Source organism: Mobula hypostoma, chromosome 2 (genome assembly GCF_963921235.1).
Source record: "Mobula hypostoma chromosome 2, sMobHyp1.1, whole genome shotgun sequence".
NCBI classification, from domain to species: Eukaryota; Metazoa; Chordata; class Chondrichthyes; order Myliobatiformes; family Myliobatidae; genus Mobula; species Mobula hypostoma.
Window position 1 is genome coordinate 47,514,536 of NC_086098.1, and position 25,778 is coordinate 47,540,313.

Sequence of the window (25,778 nt, forward strand, 5' to 3'; positions counted from 1 at the left end):
CACTTGGAGGTTCCGGGCACTATGGGGTGACTCTGGGCCTGGCCCCTCCTTCGTCTCACCAGGTTGGACACCTGCGCGTTGTGCTGCTCCTGCTCCCGCCAAACACCTCATCCTCGCTTGGCAGAAATTGCTCGTGCTAACCAAGTTGATAATTTGAGCTAATCCCATTGGCCTTTGTTTATTCCTCATGTCCCGAAATCTTTCCTATGCATATGCCTGTCCAAATGTCTTTCATATGTTGTATTTGTACCCTCTTAACTTAATTAACTTCCCTTGGCAGTTCGTTCCATTTACCCACCACCCCATGTGACTAAGTTGCCCCTCTGGCTGTCTTTAAATCTTTTTTCTTCTTAAACCTATGCCCTTTGGTTTTAGACTCCCTTACCCTTGAAAAGACCGTGAGTATACATCTTTATTCCCTACATCGTTTTATGTGCATCTATAAGATAGATCTATACATCGATCAGCCTCCTACACTCCAGGGAGAAAAAATGCAGCAGATTGTACAGTTTCTCCTTACAGCTCAAGCCCTCCATTTCTGGCAGTATCCTTGCAAATCTTTTCTGAACTCTTTCCAACCTTTGCTGAGTGCTTCCAGTAATTTTTGTTTCTGTTCAATAATTCAAGACCAATTTGAATTTACTCTATTTGAAGTTGAAACAAGTGGAAAAAAAGGTTATTTTGAAGAAACACCACATTTGGTAAAGAACAGGGCGGAACTGCACACTAAGACAGCCTTGAGATGGCAGAGTATAAAGCATGACTCTAAGGTTTCAGTAAGTGTAGTGGTGAAAAAAACACTAGAACCTTTAAACATACCCATGATCCTAGCTGAACTGTGAATGGTGGAATTTTGGTCGGAATAAGTTGTCATTAGAGGCATTTGTTACGGAAGGAGATATGATGGTGGAAACAAGTTCCAGTCAAGAAAAGCAGGAAACTGAAACTATCAAGGGCCAATGTGGTAAATGAGATGGATGGCATTTCTGTTTGAGAAGAGGCCTTCCTAAGCCGGGCTTTCTTGGAAGAGAAGAAGCAGTGAAACAAAGTATAAACATGAGATTCTGTGGATGCAACACACGCGCAATGCTGGAGGAACTCAGCAAGTCAGGCAGCATGTATGGAGGGTAATAAGCAGTTGATGTTTCAGGCCAAGACCCTTCATCAGGACTGGAAAGGATGGTTGCAGAAGCCAGGATAAGGTAGTGTGGGGGAGGAGAAGGAGTGCAGTCTGGCAGGCGATAGCTGAGAGCAGTTGAAGGGGAAGGACAGAGAGTGGGGGAGAGAAATGAAATAGGAAGATGGGAGGGGATAGGTGGAAGAGGTAAGGTGCTGAAGAAGAAAGAATTCAATAGGGGAGAACAGTGGACAATGGAAGAAAGGGAAGGAGAACTAGAGGGAGGTGATGGGCAGTTAAGAAGAGAAGGTATAAAACCATAGGACATAGGATCACAATTAGGCCATTTGCTCTATGGATCTGTTCCACCATTCCATTATAGCTGGTTTATTATCCCTCCCAACCTCATTCTCCAGCCTTCTCTGATTAACCCTTGAAGTCTTGACTAATCAAGAACCTTTCAACCTCTGCTTTAATTATACTCAATGACCATCTCTACAGTCACCTATGGCAATGAACTCCACAGATTCTCCACCCTCTGGTGAAAGAAATTACTCTTCATCTCTGTTCTAAATGAATATCTCTCTAGTCTGAGGCTGTTCCCTCCGGTCCTAAAAACACCCACTACAGGAAACTTCCTCCCCATATCCACTCTGTTCAGATCTTTCAATATTTGATATGTTTCAATGATATCCCCCCCGCCCTCATTCTTCTAAACTTCAGCGAGTACAGACCCAGAGCCATCAAACATTTCTCACAAGTTAACACTTTCATTCCCAGAATCATTCCCGTGAACCTCCTCTGGATCCTCTTCAATGTCAGTATATGTTTTCTTAGGTGAGGGGCCGTAAACTGTTCACCATACTCCCAAGTGCAGTCTGACCAATACATTATGAAGCCTCAGCATCACATCTCTGCCCCTATATGCTATCACTCTCAAAGTGAATGCTAACATTGTATTTGCCTTCCTTACCACTGACTCAAACTGCAAGTTAGCCTTTAGGGAATCCTGCACATGGACTCCCAAGTCCCTTTGCACCTCTGATTTTGAAATTTTCTCCCCATTTAGAAAATAGTCTATGCCTTTATTCCTTCAACCAAAGTGCACTTCCCTACACTATGTGCCATCTGCCACTTCATTGCCCATTCTCCCAATCTGTTCAAGCCCTCTGTAAACTCCCTGCTTCCTCAACACTACTCATCCCTCCACCTATCTTCATATCATGTGCAAATCTGGCCACAAAGCCATCACTTCACCAAGAGGGTGACCAGAATGGGTAAAGCAAAAAGAGAGAAGGGGGAGAGGGGAGAAATTACTGGAAGTCTGAGAAAGTGAATCAAACTAAATGTGGGTAAAAACTGCAGGTGCTGGAAATTTGACATAGCAGTAGAATGTGTGAAAATTCCATCAGTGGGTGAAACTGAGAGAAACAGAGGAGCATTTTAGATGCAGAACTTAAAATGAGAAAACAAACAGGTTAAGTTGCAAAGCAGGGAAGGGTTAGAGATAGCAGAGAAATTCCCTATGACTGGGTTGTCAAAGTAACAATTACTTTAAAATTGGCAATTAGAAGATGATGAAAATATAAAAAAATTAAACAGAAAGCTTCAGCTATAGTGGACAGTGAACTGATCCTGGGTAACTAATAAACAAATAAATAATTTAAATATTAACTTGGCAAAAACAACAGTATTTTGAATACAGCAAGATACTAAAAAATAGAATTATCAATCACCAATTAATCGATTCATGGTATTGATGTTTCCCAGGGATCTTTAAGTGATCTTTCCTTGGACAAAAATGTAAGAAGAAAGGATATTATTAAATAACTTAGTAAACGATCAAAATGTTGGGATAATGAGATTACAAGTTAGAATGTGAGAAGCATACCTTCAAAATTTTGCAGCATCCTTCAGAAATTCAAATGTACTTTCTTGACTCACCTTCTACAATTCACTGCTGTGATAGGGCAGCTGTGAAGTGTCCAGGCACTTTTAGCAGATCCCTGCTCAGTTTTACTTAGTGCTTCATCTACCCCTGCTGGTGAAAATTTTGCAAATTCCTGGATCACGAAAGAGAAGAGATTTGGGACCAAGAAAGACACTTTTCATTTAATTTGGGAGACCAGAATTAGGGAAAATTGTGGGCAGTGCACTCTGCAACAGGGACAAAATTGTATTAAGAGATAATACAAAACTATTTATTCTTGAATAAATTGCTGATCAAGACGCCCCCTCCCCCCCCCAAAAAAAGTCAAGATAATGGTTCAGGGCTGGAAAGGCATTTTAACTGCTCCTACAACTTTTCAAGGGCAAAGTTATGCAGCACGGAAACAGGCCATTTGGCCCAACTCATCTGTGCTGACTCTTTTGTCAAGTGAGCTAGTCCCATCTGCTTGAGGTTGGCATAAACCTTTTCTATCTATGTATGCATCCAGATGGCTTCTAAATGTTGTTAATGTGCCTGCTTCAACCATTATTTCTGGAGCTCATTTCAAATACGTACTACCCTTTGTGTGAAGGACTTGCCTTTGATGTCCCTTTTCAATTTCACACCTTCAATCTTAAACCTATGCCTTCTTGTTTTTAGCACCTATTCCCTGAGTGAAAAAATATGTGCTTTCTCCTTAATGATCTATGTGCCTCTATCAGGTCATCCCTTAATCTCCTACGATCTTGGTCACACCTTAATCCCCTGCGATTTAGGAATAAAGTTATACCCTGTGCGACCTCTCCTCGTAGCTCAGTCTTCCAGGGCCAGGTAGCATCCTGCTAAATATTTGCTGCAAACATTCTAGTTTAATAATATCTTTCCTAAATCATGGTTACTAAAACTCCACATAGTACTCCAAGTGTGAAATGTTATTTTTTTTATCACTGAGTCCACTTTAAGAATGATGAGCAACACACACAAAATGCTGGAGGAACTCAGCAGACCAGGCAGCATCTATGGAAAAAAGGGCAGTCGATGTTTCCGGCCGAAACCCTTCAGCAGGACTGGAGAAGAAAAGCTGAGGAGTAGATTTAAAAGGTGGGAGAGGGGAGAGAGACTTACAAGATGATAGGTGAAATATGGAGGGGGAGGGATGAAGTAAAGAGCTGGGAAATTAATTGGTGAGTTGAGGTGAGAGGGAAAAGGGGATGGGAAATGGAGAAGGGGGTGGGGGGTGGTAGGGGAGCATTACCCAAAGTTTGAGAAATCGATGTTCCTGCCATCATGTTGGAGGCTACCCAAACAAAATATAAGGTGTTGTTCCTCCAACCTAAGTGTGGCCTCGTCACGACAGTGGAGGAGGCCATCGATGGACATATTGGAATGGGAATGGGAAGTGGAATTAAAATGGTGGCCACTGGGAAATCCTGCTTGTTCCAGCAGATGGAGCGTAGATGCTCTGAGAAGCGGTCTCCCAATCTACATCAGGTCTACCAATATACTGAAGGCCACACAGTAAATGACCCCAACAGACTCTCAGGTGAAGTATCGCCTCACCTGGAAGGAATGTTTAGGGCCCTGGATGGTAGTGAGGGAGGAAGTGTAGGGGCAGGTGTAGCATTTTTTCTGCTTGCAAGTGCCAGGAGGGAGATCAGTGGGGAGGGACAAGAAATCGTGTAGGGAGCAATCCTAGTGGAAAGCAGGAAGTTGGGGGGGGGGTCGTGGTGGAGATGTGCTTGGTGGTGGGATCCTGTTGGAGGTGGCAGAAGTTTTGGAGAATTATGTGCTGGACACGGAGGCTACTGGGGTGGTAGGCAAGGACAGGAGGAATCCTATCCCTAGTAGGATGATGGGAGGATGGGGCAAGACGAGACGTGCATGAAGTGGAAGAGATGCGGTTGAGAGCAGCGTTGATGGTGGAGGAAGGGAAGCTGCTTTCTTTGAAGAAGGAGGACAGCTCCTTCATTCTAGAATGAAAAGCCTCATCCTGGGAACAGATGCGGCAGAGCAATTGAGAAAAAGGGATGGTGTTCTGCACTCCCGGTGTGGCCTCCCATATATCGGAGAGACCCCATATAGATTGGGAGACTGCCTCGCCGAACATCCGCCAGAAAAACGGGATCACCCAGTGGCCATCCATTTTAATTGCACTTCCCATTCCCATTCCGATATGTCCATCCATGGCCTCCTCCATTGTCGTGATGAGGCAACACTTAGGTTGGAGGAATAACACCTTGTATTCTGTTTGGGTATCCGATGGCATGAACATTGATGTCTCAGACTTCTGGTAATGCCTGCCCCCCTCCCACCTCCATGTCCCATCTCCATTTCCCTCTCTCGCCTCAACCTCATCTCACGAATCAACTTCCCAGCTCTTTACTTCATCACTCCCCCTATCACCTTCCCCCACTTTTTAACTCTACTCTTCACCTTTTTTTCTCCAGTCGTGCTGAAGGATTACGGCCCAAAACGTCAACTGTACATTTTTCCGTCGAGGCTGCCTGGCCTGCTGAGTTCCTCCAGCATTTTGTGCGTGTTGTTCGGATTTTCAGCATCTGCAGATTTTCTCTTGTTTGTAGTTTAAGAATGATGAATTTCTTTGCAAAACAATCTATTTCCAAGCATTTCCAAAATCCTAAATGCATCGTAAATTTAATGAATCCTTCCTTCCTCCTTCAGCAACTGGAGGCAAGGGTTTATGAGTGTCAGTTCATTGCCTGACCAGCTAATGGCAGTCAGACCACAGGCTATTGGAAATCTATTGCTGCAATCTGCTTTACCAACACCCAGCGATGAAATATTGTTTTAGATTAACAACATGTTTTAAAATTTGAATGTGCATCCGTGTCATTTTCAATACAGCCATCAACTTCACTGTTACACATTGGCATAGATGACATTGCCCTTGTACCACCACTGATCCACAGATGTATTGATTTCAGGTTCAGAATTATGGTCTCTACTACCATTCCATCTCAGCCAGGGTAATGATAGGTGTCCAATAAATCGCACGCCAAAGGCCCTATTCCCAATCAGTACTGTGATCTGCAATGGAAATTACTCGACATGCATCCAATTACTATCCATTATATCTCCTCTGTCAAATATACTGCAGATGGTCAACTTCTGGGCTCATGGATAATTAGTTACTAGTTTATAGGAACAACAGGGACTACTGAAAAGACCATGAGACCATAAGATATAGGAACAGAATTAGGCCATTTGGCCCATCGTGTCTGCTTCATCATTTGATTATGGATGATCCATTTTCCCTCTTAGCCCCAATCTCCTGTCCTTCATGCCCTGATTAATCAAGAATATATCAGTCTCTGTCTTAAATATACATACAGACTTGGCCTCTGGTGCTATCTGCGGCAACAAATTCTACAGATTCAACACTCCTCGGCTCAAGAAATTCCTCCTCATCTCCATTCTAAAAGGATGCCGCTCCTTTCAACATTCAATAGGCTTCAATTAGGTCATCCCTCATTCTTCTGAATTACAGTGAATACAGGCTGAGAACTATCAAAAGCTCATCACGTGACAAGCTGTTTAATCCTGGAATAATTTGTGTGAACTTCCTTTGAACGCTCTCCAGTTTCAGTAGATCCTTTCTAAGATAAGGGGCCCAGACCTGCTCATAATCTTTCAAGTGAAGTCTCACCAGTGCTTGATAAAGTTTCAACATTACATCCTTGCTTTTATGTTATAGTCCCCTTGAAATGAATGCTAACATCGCATTTACCTTCCTCACCACAGACTCAACATGCAGATTAACCTTTAGGGAATCCTGCACAAGGACTCCCAAGTCCCTTTGCACCTCAGATTTTTGAATTTTCTCTACATTTAGAAAATAGTCAACCCTTTTATTTCTTCTAGCAAAGTGCAACACCATACATTTCTTGACATTGTATTCCATCTGCCATTTCTTTGCCTATTCTCCTAATCTGTCTAAGACTGTCTCAAGTCTCTCCACTTCCTTAAAACTACCTTCCCCTCCATCGATCTTTGCAACAAAGCCATCAATTCCATCATCCAACTTAGTGACGTACAGCGTAAAAAGAAGTCCCATCATAGACTCCTGAGGAACACCACTAATCACCGGCAACCAACCAGAAAAGGCCCCCTTTATTCCTGTTCTTTGCCTCCTGTCAATTTGCCACTGCTTTATCCGTGCTAGTATCTTTCCTGTAATACCATGGCCTCTTAACTTGTCAAAGGCTTTCTGAAAATTCAAGTACACAACGTTCACCAATTCTCCTTTGTCCATCCCGCTTGTTATTTCTTCAAAGAATTTGAACAGATTTGTCAGGCAAGATTTTCCCTTGAGGAAACTATGGTGACTATGGTCTATTTTATTGTGTGCCGCCAAGTACCTCTGAAAACACATCCTTAGCAATTGACTCCAACATCTTCCCAACTTACAAACTGGCTGATAATGTTCTTTCTTCTGCCTTTCTCTCTTCTTGCTGCTGGTGTCTTCCAGTGAAAATTGATGCAAAGTACTTATTCAGTTTACTTGCCATTTACTTGTGCCCCATTTACCACTCTAGTATCACTTTCCAGCAGTCCAATATCCACTCTCACCACTCTTTTACACTGAGGAAACATTTGGCATCCTCTTTATTCTTACTGGCTAGCTTACTTTTGTGTTCCATCGTTTCCCTCTTTATGACATATTTAGATGCCTTCTGCTAGTTTTTAAAAGCTTCCCAATCCTCGAACTTCCCACTAATTTTTGCTCGTTTATATGCCTTGCTTTGGTTTTTATGTTGGTTTTGTCTTCTCTTGTTAGCCATAGTTGTGTCATCTTTCCTTTAGAATACTTCTTCCTCTTTGGGATGATGCCTTCCAGATTGTTTCCAGAAATTCCAGCCATTGCAGCTGTGCCATCATTTCTACCAGTGTTCCTTTCCAATCAATTTCAGTCAGCTCCTCTCTCATGCCCCTGAAATTCCCCTTACTCCACTGTAATACTGATACATCTGACTTTAACTTCTCCTTTTCAAATTTCAGGTTGTATTCTATCATTATGTGGCGACACACTTTCCAGCACACACGAACCGGCCCACGAAATAGCACGCCGGCAGACAGGCAAGCCCCAAAAAGGGCGCCAGGCCATCTTCACCAGCAGGGGGAAAACCCCGCACACGGAAGGGGTCTGGGAATATGCATTCCCCACAGCAGTCCCGCCCAGGGAGGGTGGGAACGGGAAGGCTTTAAAGGAGGCCGCGAAGTTTGAATAAATCTCTTTTATCGCAACTCCAACTCACCGACTACGTGTCGTTATTCTAGCGCTACAATATTATGATTTTCCCCTAAGGATTCTTTTACCTTAAGCTCTCTAATCAATTCTGGCTCATTGCACAATGTCCGATCCAGAATAGCTGATCCCCTAGTGGGCTCAACCATGAGCTGCTCTAAAAAGCCATCTTGTAAACATTCTGGAACTACACCCTCTTGGGATCCAGCATAACCTGACTCCTCCAATCTACCTGCATATTGAAATCCTCCGTGATTATTGTAATATTGCCCTTTTGGCATGCATTTTCTATTTATGTTGTAATTAGTGGGCGACATCTTTACTACTCTTTGGGGGTCTGTGTATATCTCCCATTAGGATCTTTTTACCCTTGCAGTTCCTTATCTCTACACACTGTGATTCAACACCTTCCAACCCTATATCACCTCTTTCTAATGATTTGATTTCATTTTTTTCCAACAGAGCAACTCCACCCCCTGCCTCCCTGCTTTTCCTTTCAATACACTCTGTATCCTTGGATGTTAAGCTGCCAGTTATAATCTTCTTTCAGCCATTATTAGGGCTTAGCAGCAACTTGTGACTCTTTTAACCCTTTACTACTCTAAAGGATTTGTGATTCACTTTGCATTTCCCACCATTAGTCATTCTCCCAAGTTCTCTGTACTAAAAAATAGGCCTGCGAGTCTGACTTCAGTAATGGGAAAATTATTGAAAGGTATTCTAAGAGACTGGATATACAAGTATCTAGATAGACATAGACTGATTAAGGATAATCAGCATGGCTTTGTGCATGAGAGATCATGTCTAACCAATTTAGTAGAGTTTTTGTGAAAGTTACCTAGGCAGTGGGTGTTGTCTACATGCACTTTAGCAAGGCATTTGACAAGGTCCCACATAAGAGGCTTGTCAAGAAGTTCAAGAAGTTTGTTCAGTATCTTGGCATTCAAGATGAGGTAGTAAATTGGATTAGACATTGGCTTTCTGGGAGAAGCCAAAGAGTGATAGTAGATGGTTGCCACTTTGACTGGAAGCCTGTGACTAATGGAGTTCCGAAGGGATCAGTACTGGGCCAATTGTTGTTTGTCACCTATATCAATGATCTGGATGATAATACGGTTAACTAGACCATGAAATTTGCAGATGATAACAAGATTGGGGCGTTGTGGACAACAAAGAAGGATATCATTGTTTGCAAAGGGATCAGCATCAGTTTAAAAAATGGGCTAAAATGGCAGTTGGAATTTAATGCAGACAAATGTGAGGTGTTGCATTTCAGTGAACAGGACACTGAGAAGGTGTGTTAGAACACATAGGCCCATAATACATTGAAAGTGGTGTCACAGGTAGATAGGGTTGTACAGAAGGCTTTTGGCACATTCACCTTCATAAATCAAAGTATTGAGTACAGGAGTCTCACACAAAATGCTGGTGGAACTTGATAGGCCAGGCAGGATCTATGGAAAAGAGTAAACAGTCGACTTTTTGGGCCAAGTCCCTTCCATAAGGCGGTAAGTCCATAAGACATAGGAGCAGAATTAGGCCTTCGGCTCATCAAGTTGCTCCACCATTTCAACATGGCTGATCCGTTTTTTCTCCCAGCCCCAATCCCCTTCCTTCTCCCCAAATCCCTCCATGCCATGACCAATCAAGAATCTAAGAGACCTTCAAAGGGTCTCGGCCCGAAACAGCACAAACATTTATTAACTGCATTGAGCTTAATGCCTTGAGCTGCCTGAAATAAATTAACATTAGATCATGAACCCATTTATTCTTTTAAACTACTTAAGCAACCATCCAGTTTTCGGCATGCTACTTTTCAATGTTCTCAGATGTCAACCAGCAGGCAGATGTGTCTCTTCCACCAGTTTATTTCAGTGCCACTAATTTATAGTTATTCTGTCTAATTGGTCTACCTCAATTTTCCCACTTTCCGATCTTAATATCAAACTATGTCATAACTATTGATTACATTATGGTCACTGTTTACCAGCTATTCTTCTAAAGACCAGAGATACAAGGAAAATAACCATAATGACAAATTTGATATGGTAATTGAATACAAAAAATAACTATAAATTTTAATTATATGTCCATGAGTATGGCATATCTTCCCTTGTTGGTGACATAGAAAACTTCTGCAAAAATTCTGATTTCCTTCTCACAACTACAACCAGTCCATCACCGGTAGTTTTTAAGTCTACTCTCTATGCTCATTGCAGTTTTGTCTCACTAGAATGGAGTGATCAGAACTGAACCTGTACTATTACTGTTATCTGTTTTGGCCTCCAAAATATTATTTATAAGTTAAATAATAACTCAAGGCTTATTTCTAGGTGCTAATCAAGCTGTGATTCCTTTATTCTAATCAAGCTGCGTCAATCATTATTTCATACGTGAACCCCAGCTCCTGCTAATCAGGCAGAAGTGCATTGTAAATTGCTGGGCCAGCAAGGAGCTTTTGTACTTGGCTGGTCTCAGATCACACATTAGTTGCATTTCTTTTATAAAGCTGTCAAAAGACTGTTAGAATAGCGAGCCTACAAGACAGGGGTTGTAGAAGGCTGCCAATAGATCTGGGAAATGCCATCTGTAGTTTGGGGCAAGTTTAGTAGTTCACCTCTGGTTACCATCACATGATAGAACTAAGAGGGCTACAGGCCAAATCTGTCCCTGAACTTCATGAAGGAACAAGGTTAAAACTGTCAAAGATTAGCAATTAGCATACCTTATTTTGAATACCATAGTTGGTTTATTTTGACATATTTAAGCTTGAGTGTAGTTTCCTTCCATTGGTATGGGTGAGGTTCTGTTTGGCTATTCTCACTCATTCATAGGTTCCATGAGGAGTACTACAGAAGTTTTCAGATGGGTCAAGGATAAAGTGGTAAATTCTCTTCTTCTAAATTCATGCATAAATCCTTACCAGCATCCGTTAGTCTTGCGAGACCATGGATCTGCGCCTGGAAAGTCTTCACTCTCCAGGGCAAGGCCTGGGCAAGGTTGTATGGAAGACCAGCAGTTACCCATGCTGCAAGTCTCCCCTGTCCGCGACACCAATGTTGTCCAAGGGAAGAGCATTAGGACCCATACAGCTTGGCACCGGTGCCGTCGCAGAGCACTGTATGATTAAGTGCCTTGCTCAAGGACACAACACGTTCCCTCGGCTGCGGCTTGAACTCACGACCTTCAGGTAGCTAGTTCAATGCCCTAACCACTTGGCCACACGCCCACGTGCATAAAGATCACACATACAGCACAATGGAGAATAAAAAGGGTTTATGATGAGTGCTATAGGAACACCTACAAAAAATGGTGGACACAGCCCAGTCCACCACATGCAAAGCCTTTCCCAACACTAAGCACATCCACAAGAAAGCAGCATCTATCAACAAAGAGCCCACCTACGATTCCTTCTCATTGAAACTATTGGGAAGGAGGCATTGGCCTTAGGTCCAACACCACCAGATCAGGAATAGTGATTACGCTTCAACCATCAGGCTCATGAACCAGCATGGATAACTTCACTCACCTCAGGTGACTGAAGAAGTTCAGCACGAGCCCCCAGATCCTCAAGACCTTCTACAGGGGCATCACTGAGAGCATCCTAACTGGCTGTATCACTGGCTGGAATGGGAACTGCACCAATCTTGATCAGTGGGTGCTGCAGAAAGTGCTAGGGACAGCCCAGGGCATCTGTACGTGTGAACTTCCTTCCACTGAGGACATTTACAGCAGCAGGTGCACAAAGAAGGCCTGGAAGATCACTGGGGACACCACTCACCCCAACCATAAACTCCTTCAGCTGCTTCTGTCTGGCAAACGGTATGGTAGCTTAAAAGCCAGGATCAGCAGGCTATGGGACAGCTTCCATCTACAAACTATTAAACTTTATAAATTCACGTGTCTGTACATTGTGACAGAGCAATAACACAGAGAATCTTACTCCCTCATGTGTGGGATGGATGTAAGATTTAAATAAATAATTCAATTCTATTCTACAACTCGTTCTCACTATTATTTATTTGGTTAATATTTTTATTTGCAATTTGTTTTCTTTTTGCACATTGGTTGTTTGCAGTCTTTGTGCGTAGTTTTTTATTGATTCTATTGTATTTCTCTGTACCATTGCAAATGCCTGCAGGAAAATGAGTCTCAAGGTGGCATATTGTAGCATATATACTTCAATAGTAGATTTACTTTGAACTTTAATTATCAAGACAAGGTAGTGATATTGGATTCATTGAAAGAAATGTGTCATTCTAATTTAAACAAAATTGACATAGACGAAGAATTGATTAATGGAGGGAAAACATTTCATGGTGGAGGGTTATGACTAGCAACTGTGACAGTTCATTGAAACTTACCGAACTCCAGTGGAGCTGAGCTGGGTTTTTGAGGGAATGGCTGAGGAGGCAAGAGCAGGGACACTAAGATGGGAGGCAATTTCTTCATCAAAAAGATAGAGAAGCCTTGGAGTTCTCCACACAAGAGCATGATGCATGTTCCGACTTAGACTGACAGATCTGGATAATAAGAAAATCAAGAGACAGGTGGTTAATTCAGGAAAGTGGCACTCAGTAAAGGATCAGCAATGGATCTTATTGAATGATACAAGCGATAAAAAGGTCTCTCCCTGCTTCTGTTTATTATGTCCTGAAATACGCAGTGCTTAACTTTAAATTTCATAAACTACTTGAGTGCAAACAAAACACTGATTTTTAAATGGTTTATTCACTCAGTAATTTACACATTGATTGACTCATGGAAAGTGTTGTTGCAAGTAACCAGAGTTTCAGCAGCTCTCGTGGCCAAGGCATGAATACCAATGGAGAAAAAAAGAACTACAACTAAAATGTATTTACATGTTAGATAAGCAGTGATGTGGAATTAAATTGATTATGGATAATCTCTTGCCAGAGAATGTAAGAAATTAGATCTGCTCTGAGCTACTTGATTTTATATAAACAATTTATTGAACTGACATACTTGCTTTTGTAATGTCTAGCTATCACCATAGATTACTTCATTTTACAATAAATACCTAAGGAAGTGTCAAAACAGCTGCCAGACTATTGCATATGGTCAAAATGAAGAATAGTAATGAGAAAAAAATGTTCTCATTGCATCAGTGAAGCATCTGGAAATTAACTTAAGACCAGCATCTTGAACACTTGGCATTCATTATCTATATTTTGAACATAGAACTGCTACTGCTGAAATTTTGAAATAATGCTAACACTGTTGAAAGAGAACCACATTGGCAACAGGGCTGAAAAATATAATTAGAGATTTTTTTTTGTTAGTCACCAGGAATAGTCACATATGGATACTAATAACATATAGGTGTAGCATGTTATTATTCAGGTGCCATTTGCTAGGTGGTTTGGGATGTTCGTTTAGTTTAAAAAGAAGTCTTATCAATGCAAACACTCTTAAGCAATTGAGATGGACAGCATGAGAGGTCACCAGTGGGAAACTCGCACATAAATCGAAAAATTATGCTTAAAAATTCTCTCAAATGCATACAATGTGATTTCAGTACTTTGGGTGATTGGGTTTCACTTGCAGTATTATTTCAGAATTCATGTTACAATTATTATTGCAATTATAGGAGGTCTGCAACATTGATGATATGCATTATTTTTAGATTAACTTGCAGCCTCAAACTCTATGGTGCTAAAATGAGCACCAGAGAAATTTGTGGGAAATAAACTGCAAAGGCCTCTCATAAGGTACATCTGACTGCACGAAGAACATTCTTTCTTTTCTAAGTTATGCCACTGATCCTAAGCCTTATTACTTATTACTTAAACCTTATGCCAACAGCCTAATTCTGAGCAACAGCAGCTGAATACAGCTTTGTGAATTCCAACTTTTTTCTCATGGAATTTCAGGAAAGTGGATTGAAATTCACCACACACATTGTATTCTTTGGCATAACCATTGGGATACTCTCACAGCTGTGAATTGTAAAGCATTAGATCAAGGCTTCCCATTCAAAGGCTATGTAACCCCAAAAAGGCTAAGTAGGATCAAAATCTTAACTGTAAAGTGAAAATACATCCCTCTTCAAAAAATTCATCAAAGCTGTGCATTTTGAAGTAGCCAAACAGAGACAGAATTTTGTATCCTAAAGAAAGATTTTCCCCATAGGCTCCAGTTTATAATTCAGATTTGAATCAAGGGAAGTGGTTTTACCCTATCACCCAGACATTCAAATGAAAGAGCCAATAATGTATCTTTTATGAAATTAAAGCAAAGTACACCCACTATGTTGATTTTTGTCTGAAAGTCATGAATTTACTTTAGAGAACTAAAGATCTTCCAATGAAATACAGAGTGAAAAAAACACTCAAATGGTCTGAGTTGTAGAATAAGATTTTCAAACTTCTTTGACTTTCTATTCCTCTTGCAGTATTCTGGTAAGTATTTACATTCATCCTTGCATTCAATTTCCTAAGCCTCCTTGAGGTTTGGAGAACAGCTTTAACCAGGTGGCACTCACAATGCGCTATGATTTTTGGACGCCTGGTTTCCTGACCAGAACAATCACTTATTGCTGCTTGTCACAATCTAGAGGGCTACAGGAGACAGCTCTATCCTGTTATTTATTGAATGTGCCACACCACAGAGCTAAGACCATACTTTACTGGCAACAAGTTATTTCTATTCTTTTGAACTGAAGAATTGCATTGTTGTGAGGAGGGACGATTTCCACACAACTTAGTCATTATATTCCTTATAAGTAGGCTCTGCAGCTATCACATTGTAAACCAACGTGAATTTATAGCAAACACTACCTCAAAATGTGCTTTTTAATGTTTGCTTTTATCAATTATATGCAGAAAACTCAATACAACTTAAGAGAAATAGTATTGTTAACCAATACCAGAAAATTATAAACTGGGTTTCATGCAAATTAAATAACATAAAGAGACATAATTCACATTAGGAAAGTCGCTTCTGAAAATCAATGCTTTTTTTCCGACAAGACTTCGCTTACTGTCAATGTTCTGCTGAAAAAGGGGCATGAAATCTTTCCATAGCTTGTTAAGGACATGCTGGACATTTTCCTTCCATATGTTCTTACAACACAGAAGGAAATTGAAAGAAACTGGAATATTTAGTTAAGAGTGAGAACATGCAAACTGCAGAAAGACAGCATCCAAGGTCAGGATTGAACCCAATTCACTGGATTGCAAGGAACTCATGTAAAGTGTGAGATAATGCATTTGTATTTGTAGCTTTGTTTCCCTTCAAAATTTATTAAATTTATTACCAAACTACGTACACAGTTTGTCACCATATACAACCATGAGATGCATTTTCTTGTGAGCATTCACAGTAAATTCAAAGAAAAACAAGAGTCAATGAAAAACTGTACACAAGATGGACCATCAATGAATGTGCAAAAGACAACAAACTCCAAATACAAAAAGAGAAAAAAAAAAGCAATAAATATTGAGAACATAAGATGAAGAGTCCTTGAAAGTGAGTCCATAGGTTGCGGGAACAGCTCCATTTTGGAGTGAGTGAAGTTAGGTAAAGATCAAAGTTCAAAGTAAACTTATTATCAAAATACATTATTGTCACCATATACAACCCTTCCTGCAGCATACTTGATAGATCCGTAACAGAATAACAACCCTGATAGAATCAATGGAAGACCAAACTAACTTAAGTGTTCAACCAGTGTGCAAAGGACAAGTTGTGTAAATATGAAATGAAATAATCATAATAAAAATATAAGCAATAAATATCAAGAACATGAGAAGAGTCCTCAAAAGTGAGTCTATAGGTTGTGGGAAAACTTTAATGATAGGGCAGGTAACATTGAATGAAATTATCCCCTCTGATTCAAGAGCCTGATGGCTGAGGGGTAGTAACTGTTCGTGAACCTGTTGGTGTGGGTCCTGATGGTCCTTCCTGATGGCAATAGTAGGAGGAGAGCATGGCCCGGACAATGTGTGTCGTTGATGATGGATGCTGCCATCCCGCAACAGCACTCCGTGTAGATGTGCTTAATGGTAGGGGAGAGCATTACCCATAATGGACTGGGCTATATCCACTACCTTTTGTAGGCTTTTCATTCTAGAACATTGGTGCTCCCTTACCAGACCATGGTGCAAACAGTCAACATACTCTCCACCTATGGAAGTTCTAATCTATGTAAGTTTGCCAAAATTTCAGATGACATGCCAAACCTTTGCAAACTTCTAAGAAAGTAGAGGCGTTGCCATGATTTCTTTGTAATGGCACTTGTATGCTGGACACAGGATTTAATAGCACTTTATTATTAATGGTCACTGTTAACAATGAAGAGGCACGCAGAGGTGAGGTAAGGTGAGTGGAGAAGGGGGTGGAGGCAAGACAGAGTTGAGGGAAGCAGAGGTGGAGGCAGAGTCAAGACATCCATGAGAGCAAGAAGAGCCCCGATGTTTCAAAGATTCAAAAAACTTTATTGTCATTCTAACCGTACATCAGCTCTGCAGGGCAGAATGAGACAGCGTTTCCCAGGAGCAGTGCAATCATAACATAACAAACGCAACACTAAATAATAAACATAACAATAAATAGTAAAACACAACAGCTACATGTCAGTTAAAATCAAGTTATAATTGTCCAATGCAAGTTAAAAGTGTCCAAAGCAGAGTCAGGTAGAGCAGCTATTTAGCAGTCCGATTGCCTGTGGGAGGAAGCTGTTTAGTAGCCTTGTGGTTCTAGTTTTGCTGCTCCTGTAATGTTTGCCTGATGGCAGAAGAACAAACAGTTCATGGAGAGGGTGTGAGGGGTCTTTAATGATGTACCGTGTCTTCTGGAGGCATCGACTCTGAAAGAGGTCTTGGACAGAAGGAAGGGAGACCCCAATAACCTTCTCTGCTCCCCTAACCACCCTCTGCAAGGCTCTTTTGTTGACAGCACTGCAGCTGGAGTACCAGGTTGTAATGCTAAAGGTCAGCACACTCTCAACCACACCTCTGTAGAATGTAGTTAAGATGTTAGTGGGGAGTGATACTTGTTTAAGCTTCCTCAGAAATCTCTGCTGGGCCCATTTCACAATCCCAGTGGTGTTCCTGGACCAGGTGAGATTGTCCGAGATCTGCACCCCAAGGAACTTGATGTTTTCCACTCTCTCCACTGTGGAGCCGCTGATGCTGAGGGGTGTGTGCTCAGGCTGAGACCGTCTGAAATCAACGATCATCTCCTTGGTTTTGGTGACATTAAGCATCAAGTTGTTATCACTGCACCAGCTCTCTAGGTGTTTGACCTCCTCCCTGTACATTGTTTCATCATTTTTGACTGATTTATGTGCTGGGCCGAACTGGAAAAGTCAGGTACAGGCTGAATCGTGGTGGGTATAAGTGACTCATTTACTATTCCATATACTGCAAGGTATCATATACTTGTAAAGTAGCAAAGTAGTAGTTGAAAAATAAAGTGTTATAAGGCCTCTTGAATGAAATTTTTTGTTCTTATTCTTCCAAAAGATGATTGATAATTCTCCCAGAGTCACAATACTTCAGGAAGAGTACCCATATGAAAAAATACCAAGTTGTGTATCCCATGTACATTTAACATCAAAGAAGACTGCCAAATATCTGTTGTGAGTTTTGTATCCATTCACAGTCTGATAACAGTTCTTATTTAAAAACAAACTTTGTCAAGGACATGTTTTATGGGATAGCTACAGAATATGTTAACTTTTACTTTCTTCAAAAACCTGATTCTGATTCTAAAAGCTATATTTTTCATCACCGGCATGTGACGTGAAATTTGTTAACCCAGATGCAGCATTCTGCTAAGTTGAACTCTACAATAAAAACATTCATGGAAGAGAAATATCATCACATTCTTGGCTCCTAGACACCCAACACAAATGGGCAATGCACACTTAATTGAAATGAAGCCTAAACCTTTCCACTGATGATCAGCAATTAGAAATATTTTTAAAAACATATTTAACATCTACTTCAGCGGCTGATTTCCTGCGTTCAAACTGCCACTAAGTTTTCCAAGACTAGCAGCAGATGTAATAAAAAAGTGTCTTTAATAAGACTAACTAATTATCTGAAGTATATTTTCTGGGGGTCCATACTTTATTGTTGCCAACTACTGGCATTGTACTAGTTTCTGTCTCCCTCTATTGATGAAAGTCAGACATTCTCAAACAACCTCCTGTTATGGCTAGAAAATAAATAACAGGATATACTAATGTTGAAAGTTTTTCTGTCATCTCTAGCTATACCCACATATAATGAATGTTTATGTGAATGCAGAATTGAATACTACCTGTGACTTTACCCACATGGGTGGAGAAAGAAAGGAATTCTGCACCAAAAGAAAGATAAAGCTAAAATTTTCTGCCACGGCATTTTCCATCATGCCCAGTTAGCAGTTGTTAGAACTAGAGAATAATTACAGTATAGAAGGTGGCCTTTCTTCCCATTGAATCTGCTTTGGTTCCCAAGTGATCAATCCTTTCAGTCTCATTCTCCAAATTCAAATTGCAAGTGTCATTTCCAATCCCTAATGAAAGTACTAGCTGATTTTGTTTCTAATATCCTTGCAAGGAATAAGTCCTTCACAGTGAAAGTAAAAATGTATTTCCTCTTGAGCCCAATATTTTAAATGTACATCTTCTCCTTCTTAAACCATTTGCTTATGGGAACAGCTTCTTATAAATTGTTTCCACCCCCCCCCGATGCATTTTGTTGTGCAAGATGGGACACACATGGTGAAATATGAAAGACTACAATAATATAGCTTACCATTTGTAGCGAAATTTTTAAAATTAATATAACAGCAATTTAAGAAAAGCTCAGTCATAAGTTAGTTGAGCAACTTGACTTCTGTGTTCCTGGTTGGAATAGCAGGAGCTTAGTTGCCACATCATAATCTAAAGGTCAATGTTTATCATCATTGAGCAATCAGAGGTGGAGGGTGTGAGCAACTTCCAATTCCTCGGTGTTATCATTTCAGAGGATCTCTCCTGGGTCCAGCACGTAAGTGCATTATGAAGAAAGTACAGCTGCACCTCTATTTCCTTCAAAGTTCACGAAGATTTGGCGGTACATTTAAAACATTAATAAACTTCTAGAGATGTGTGTTGGAGAGTATACTGACGGGTTGCATCAACCACTTGAATGGAAAACCCTGCAAGAAGTAAAGGATACAACCCAGTCTGTCGCAGGTAAAGCCCTCCTCACCATTGAACACATCTACACCGAGTGCTGTTCAGGAAGGCAGCGTCCAACAAGAACCCCCACTACACAAGGCTACGCTCTCTTCACAGTGCTGCGATCAGGAAGATACTGCATCAGAACCCACACTACCAGGGTCTGGGACAGTTATTACCCTTCGACCATCAGGCTTCTGAACCAGTGGGAATAACTTCACTTGCCCCATCACGGAACTGTTCCCACAACCTATGTACTCAGCTTTAAGGACTCTTTATCTCACGTTCTCAATATTTATTGCTTAATTATTTATTATGACTTCTATTTTTTATCTATTGCATTTGCATAGTTTGTTATCTTTTGCACCTTGTTTGTTTGTCCATCCTGTTGGATGCGGTCTTTCATTGATTCTATTATGTTTCTTGGACTTACTGAGTATGCCTGCAAGAAAACAAATCTCAGGGTTGTACATGCTGACAGACATGCACTTTGATAATAAATTTACTTTGAACTTTGAGACAGTATTCATATCTTAAAATTATAGCTACCAATGATAATCACTACAAATTTTGTATGAGATCAGGAGATTAATTTTCCTAACCCTTAACACCTCTTATCGTAAGACAATTTTACTGAGGCAATGACCCAAAATATAAAATCATGCAAACAGAAAAAATATTACTTAAGAGATAATGAGTCTAAAGGCCGTGGAGAGTGAGAGAACATGGAAATGAAGTTCTTGCAAAACTCGCCCCTTCTAAAGTCAGATGATATGAGCAGTTGCACTTTTTTCCCCCTGTCATTTGCTGCATCTGGCTAAGATCGGGTGACTCAGATACCTAGAACAACGGGAACACAATGAACTGCAGATGCTGGAATTCTTTGGCAAAACAAACAAGCTGCTTGAGGAACACAGCCGGTTGAGTAGCATCTGTGGAACACAAGGAATTTTTGACATTTCAGATCAAAATCTTGTATTAGGGTTGTTCATGAAAATTCAGGGCTTGGACCTGAATAGCCAACAATTCTTCTCATCCCACAGATGTCCCTCAACCCACTGGGTTCCTCCTGTGATTGTTGCTCCAGAGATCAGAGATGAAAGGGGGACCTCCTTTGCTTTCAACCCTTGAAAGGCCATCAAGACATCTGCAATGCTGCTCAGCAGTTCCAAACATTGTTACATTCCTGATTTACACACTAAGCAAGACAGAAGGAGAAAGCCCTTAACTCTGAGTGGAGTCATCGGGACGTCATCGTGACAGCGTTTTTTTTTTAAGCAGGCCGAGTTGCTATTCACTCAACCCAGCACAGATGGAGCCAGCTGGATTTGAACTCGAGAGCCTTCACTCCGAAATTGATGCCACTACGCCACCAGCCGGCCACACACTAAGCAAACCATCAACTAATTTAATCTAATTCTTGAACCCAAGTTCCATCATTTCCAAAAACCTTTTAATTACTATACATTTAAATTTAGAAAGAATGCTCACATTACTGTACCAAGTTTGTAGAATTACCGTTATCATTTCACAGTTGAAACTATATTACAATAAACACCACATACCATGGGCAGAAATACATTTTGGTGATTAAAGACAGCATAGTGGTATACAACCTAAAGACCATTTATTGCAGTAAATATATTTCTTCTAGTCCTTCATGGAGCCTCAGACTGGTTCCATCCCCAAAGCTGTCACGTCCAGATTTTAATAAAACTGGTGCAGGTAATAACATCTTGAACAGAATAGCCTTTTTAAGTTCATTACAGCATTTCCACAGTTCTTACAGCTGTGAAAAGTTAAACAGGTTGTCAACATATACATTCTAAGGGGAGTTGAGTGGGAAGAAATATGCGAAGTCACTGGAAATAAAAATTGCAAGTATTTTTAGGGTTTGGGGGGCAAGGAGATAATTTGAGTCAGGTTTTCAATATTTTTTATATTCCTGAGATTCATACTCAGAGGTAAAGATGATACCAAGAGGGATGGAAACCAATGTGGTCTACTAAAGTTCTGCTCTACGCCTAAGTGCCTCTAACCTTGACAACCCTTATTGGAAGAATACCTAGGACAGAATTTGATCCATGTCAAATTAAAGAAACTGGTTTGTGGAAATAATACAAAAACACTTTAATCCAAAATCATACGTTTATGCAATTGCACCCAATAACTAAATGAAAACAAATCTCTAATCAAGGAAAATCTAAAGAGTGCTGATGAAGGGTCTTCGATATAATCATTAATGGTGTCTCTCTTTCAAAAGACGCTCAGCATCTTTATGTACATGTGTTTGGGGTATAAGGCATTAATTTAATAACACAGGAACTGGCATAAGTATGCCAGTGTCAATGATCTGTAAGAAAATAAGGCACTTAACTGTAAAAATGTCCTGGTATCACCCGATCTGCAATGGTGGAAAGGGTTTCATTTCCAAAGAATCATGGCATTTGGGAATTCCTACTTGCAATAATGAATATAGCATTGGATGACCTTGATAATTGGAATACTCCATTCCTAAGATTTCCTACACATGGAACATGATATTCTTCCATTTTATTTGCAATCCAGGTCTATCCTCTCCCTAATACAAACGACATCTACAGCCAACATAAAAAGTGTTAAATATTTTCAGTACTCACCAACCATGTCTATGAACTGAAAAAAAGATATGTTGAGAAGCTTGATGTCATGAACATCGATCTCAGTGATTGCTCACCTCATTCCCCCATTCCAGTTTCCCTCTCTTACCTCATCTCCTTACCTGTCCGTCACCTCCCTCCAGTGCTCCTCCCCCTTCCCTTTCTTGCTTGGTCTTCTGTCTTCTCCTGTCAGATTCCCTTTCTCCAGTCTGTTATTTCTTTCTCCAATCAACTTCCCAGCTCTTTACTTCACCCCTCCCCCTCCCAGTTTCAGCCATCATCTACCACTTTGGACTTCTTCCTCCCCTCCCCAACCTTCTTGCTCTGACTTCTCATCTTTTCTCCCCAGTCCTGATGAAGAGTCTCGGCCCACAACATCAACTGTTTACCCTTTTCCACAGATGCTGCCTGGCTCGCTGATTTCCTCGCGCATTTGTGTGTGCTACAGATATATTGATTGTGATTTTTGTTTTGACGCAGGGACTTGGTGAGTTAGCTCCTTCATACGTGAAGGAATCAAAATATCCCTTTTTGTTCTTTTGATTTAGAGGTTTCTGGATTTCAAGAATGTTTGCGTCAAAGGGAAATCACAATCTTCACTTACACATTTTTTTATTTGCGCACATAAATGCAATAAGGTATCATTGAAAGTACTTTTAATATATTTTAAGTACATGTAGATATCCAGGTTATTCCAAAAATAATTGATACATTATTGAAAGATATTTTGTTCAAAACAGATCTGGTGAGTCAGTACTCGATGCCTCATTCTCCTGAATGTATTTCAGAATATCTAGTTCATTCATGGCAGCCACTGTGCTTTTCGAGGAACTGGATTCTGCTGCAGGACTGTTCCTCCTCATTTCAGAGGGGCAGGCAGGTTTCACGGGCACAGTCGGCTTGGCTGGCACAGCTGGCTTGGCTGGTACAGCTGGTTTGGCTGGTACAGTCGGCTTGGCTGGTACAGTCGGCTTGGCTGGTTTTGCCTTATTACTGGAGCTTAAGTTCAGTATTTTATCCAGGTCATCTTCAACTCTGGAAATATTAAAGGCAGAAAACATACAATAATTGATGTTGCCATTATTTGACTACTAAGTGTACTTTGACTTATAGCATTTGATTTACTACATGCATTTTGATGCACAGCATATGTCATTTGCAGCTGTTATCTGTGGAATTGGAGACACCGAAGAATATGCAAAGCATTCAAGACTGGAATCCATCCTGCTTGAAAAAAAGTGCATGAACAAAAATATAATTGTTGCTCAAGAAGGAATGAATGTCATGTGCTTGGGATTTCACAGACCAGAAACATCAGTTTTCATAAATGTTTAATAACAGAAACTAAAAACTAATTCAGAGAAAGTCAATAGCATAATTTAATACATTTTACAATGTGTTGAGTTTTATTTAATATAAATTACAACTTCTTTCTTCCCAGGAGAATCATGGCACATTTTAAAAATGGGTATAACAAAGTTAAGTTTAACTTGAGTTCAGCTGAATTGGGGAAATCCTGAAGTGCAGATTGAGAGAGAAGATGTTGAGTGAGATAAATTGTGGCATAGTGAAAGTACTCCTAAAATTATAGTTTATAAATCAACTTCTTAAATTATTACAAAAATCAATATATAGAAGTCACTTACCAGCATAAAGTGGTTTAAAAAATAATAAATAATTTATTTTAGTTTTTTTTTGATAAAAATAGCAGGTACAAAGAATGCAGCAAGTAGTTTTCCCACACAAAACAACATTCTTTATTTAATCACTCTTCTTAAAATAACTATCTCATTTTGACCATAAGACAGAAGAGCAGAATTAGGCCATTCAGCCCATTGAGTCTGCTAATTTATTATTTCCTCTCAATCCCATTCTCCTTCATTCTCCCCATTACTTTTGCAGACATCCCACCCTGCAAAAATTCATTTCAGGGAGGTAGCACCACCACCCCACACCCCCCAACCCCATATACCCCTCCCCGCCCCCCGGTCGACCTCCCAGGGGGTATGTATACACAACTTTTGATTATATATAGATATTCCTTGTTGAGTATTTTGTTGGCAGTTTCAATGCTAATAGCTAAATTCTAATGCAAATAGCTTTTCTATTTCTTTTGCAAAATTTCCTTGTACTGTGATGTGGCTTGCTTGGCAGATTTGAGCATTTTGCCGAAAGTCTCAACCTCATAGCAGTCTGTGTCAATTAATTTGTTAATTTTGCAAGACATCAGATTCACAAGTGTTTTGTGAGACAGCTGACTTCTGAATTCTGTCTTAATGTGACGCACCATGCTGAATGACACCTGTTCCACCCACCTCAACATGTCTTTTACAGTCATTTAACCCACCATGGGCAATAGAAAAGTCACTGTTGCAAACAGTGCAGCGAGCAACACTGTCATTATCTTTGGCCCCTTTTAGGTACACTTTAGTGTAGTCTGGGGTGAAGTACATTTTATATTTTCTTTTTTTGGAACACTCTGCCATGGCGCTGCAGGACACTAAACTGAACTGATGGACAATGAAAAAGAGAGAGAGGTCGACTGTAAAGCCCGCCTACAGAGAAAACTGATAGGTCTACTTAGCACAAAGAGACCAATCAGGATTCTTATTCATTCTCTCACTCTCTCTCTCACCCCTCCCCTTCTCTCCCCAGCCCTCTTTCGCTCGCTCGCTTTCAAAAAAAAAAAAAAATCGATTTCCGGGATATTGTATATAATTTGCGGGCGTCAGGGAGCCGCTATCAATATATGGGAGACTCCCAGAACTTCCGGGAGAGGTGGGATGTCTGCTTTTGACATTTTTACTAATCAAGAACTTATCAACACCCACTTTAAATTTACCTAATGACCTGGCCTCCACTGTGCCTGTGGTCATGAATTCGACAGATTGACCACCCTCTGGATAAAGAAATTTCTCATCGTCTCTGTTGTAAAGTACATTCTTTTATCCTGAGGCTGAGCCCTCTGGTCCTAGACTGTTTGACTATCGAAAACATTCTTCACGTCCACTCTATAAGGCCTTCAATTTTCAAGAGGTTTCATGAGAATCACCCTCACCTCTCTCAACTCCAGAGAGCACAGGCCCAGAGCCATCAAGCTCTCCTCATATATTAACCCTTTCATTCCCAGAATCATTCTTATGAACACTCTTTGGATCCTCTCCAATGCCAGCAGATGCATTCTTAGATAAGGGGCTCAAAAATGTTCACAATACTTCAAATGTGGGGCTGATGTATGCCTCATAAACCTTCAGCATTACATCCTTGCTTCAATATTCTAGTCCCCTCAAAATGAATACTAACATTCCATTTGCTTTCCTTACTACCAATTCAGCCTGCAAGTTTAGGGAATCCTGCACTAGGACTTCCAAGTCCTTTGCACCTCTGATCTTTGAATTTGCTCCATATTTAGAAAATAGTCTATGCCTTCATTCCTTCTACCAAATTGAATGAGCGTAATTCTAAACCTAACCCTTGACCATACATGTTCCTGCACTGTATTCCAACTGCACTCCTTTGCACTGTGTATATAAATAAATAATGGATGGGGTACGAGGGGGAGGTGGGGCATTAGCGTAAGTTTTAAATAAAAAATGGATGGGGTACGAGGGGGAGGTGGGGCAAAAACTTCCGCTAATGCCCACCTCCCC

The 25,778-nt window shown here is 40.6% G+C and overlaps 1 protein-coding gene across 1 annotated transcript in view; it reads right to left on the reverse strand.

Moving 5' to 3' along the window:
• Positions 1-20,976: 20,976 nt before the first annotated feature.
• The window catches only part of hs1bp3 (HCLS1 binding protein 3), a 123,241-nt gene continuing 118,439 nt past the window's right edge, over positions 20,977-25,778 (reverse strand). Inside the window, exon 7 of the mRNA XM_063036660.1 lies at positions 20,977-23,163. Within this exon, the coding sequence (XP_062892730.1) occupies positions 22,860-23,163 (304 nt within the window). The 3' untranslated portion in view covers positions 20,977-22,859. The remainder of the gene's footprint in view (positions 23,164-25,778) is intronic.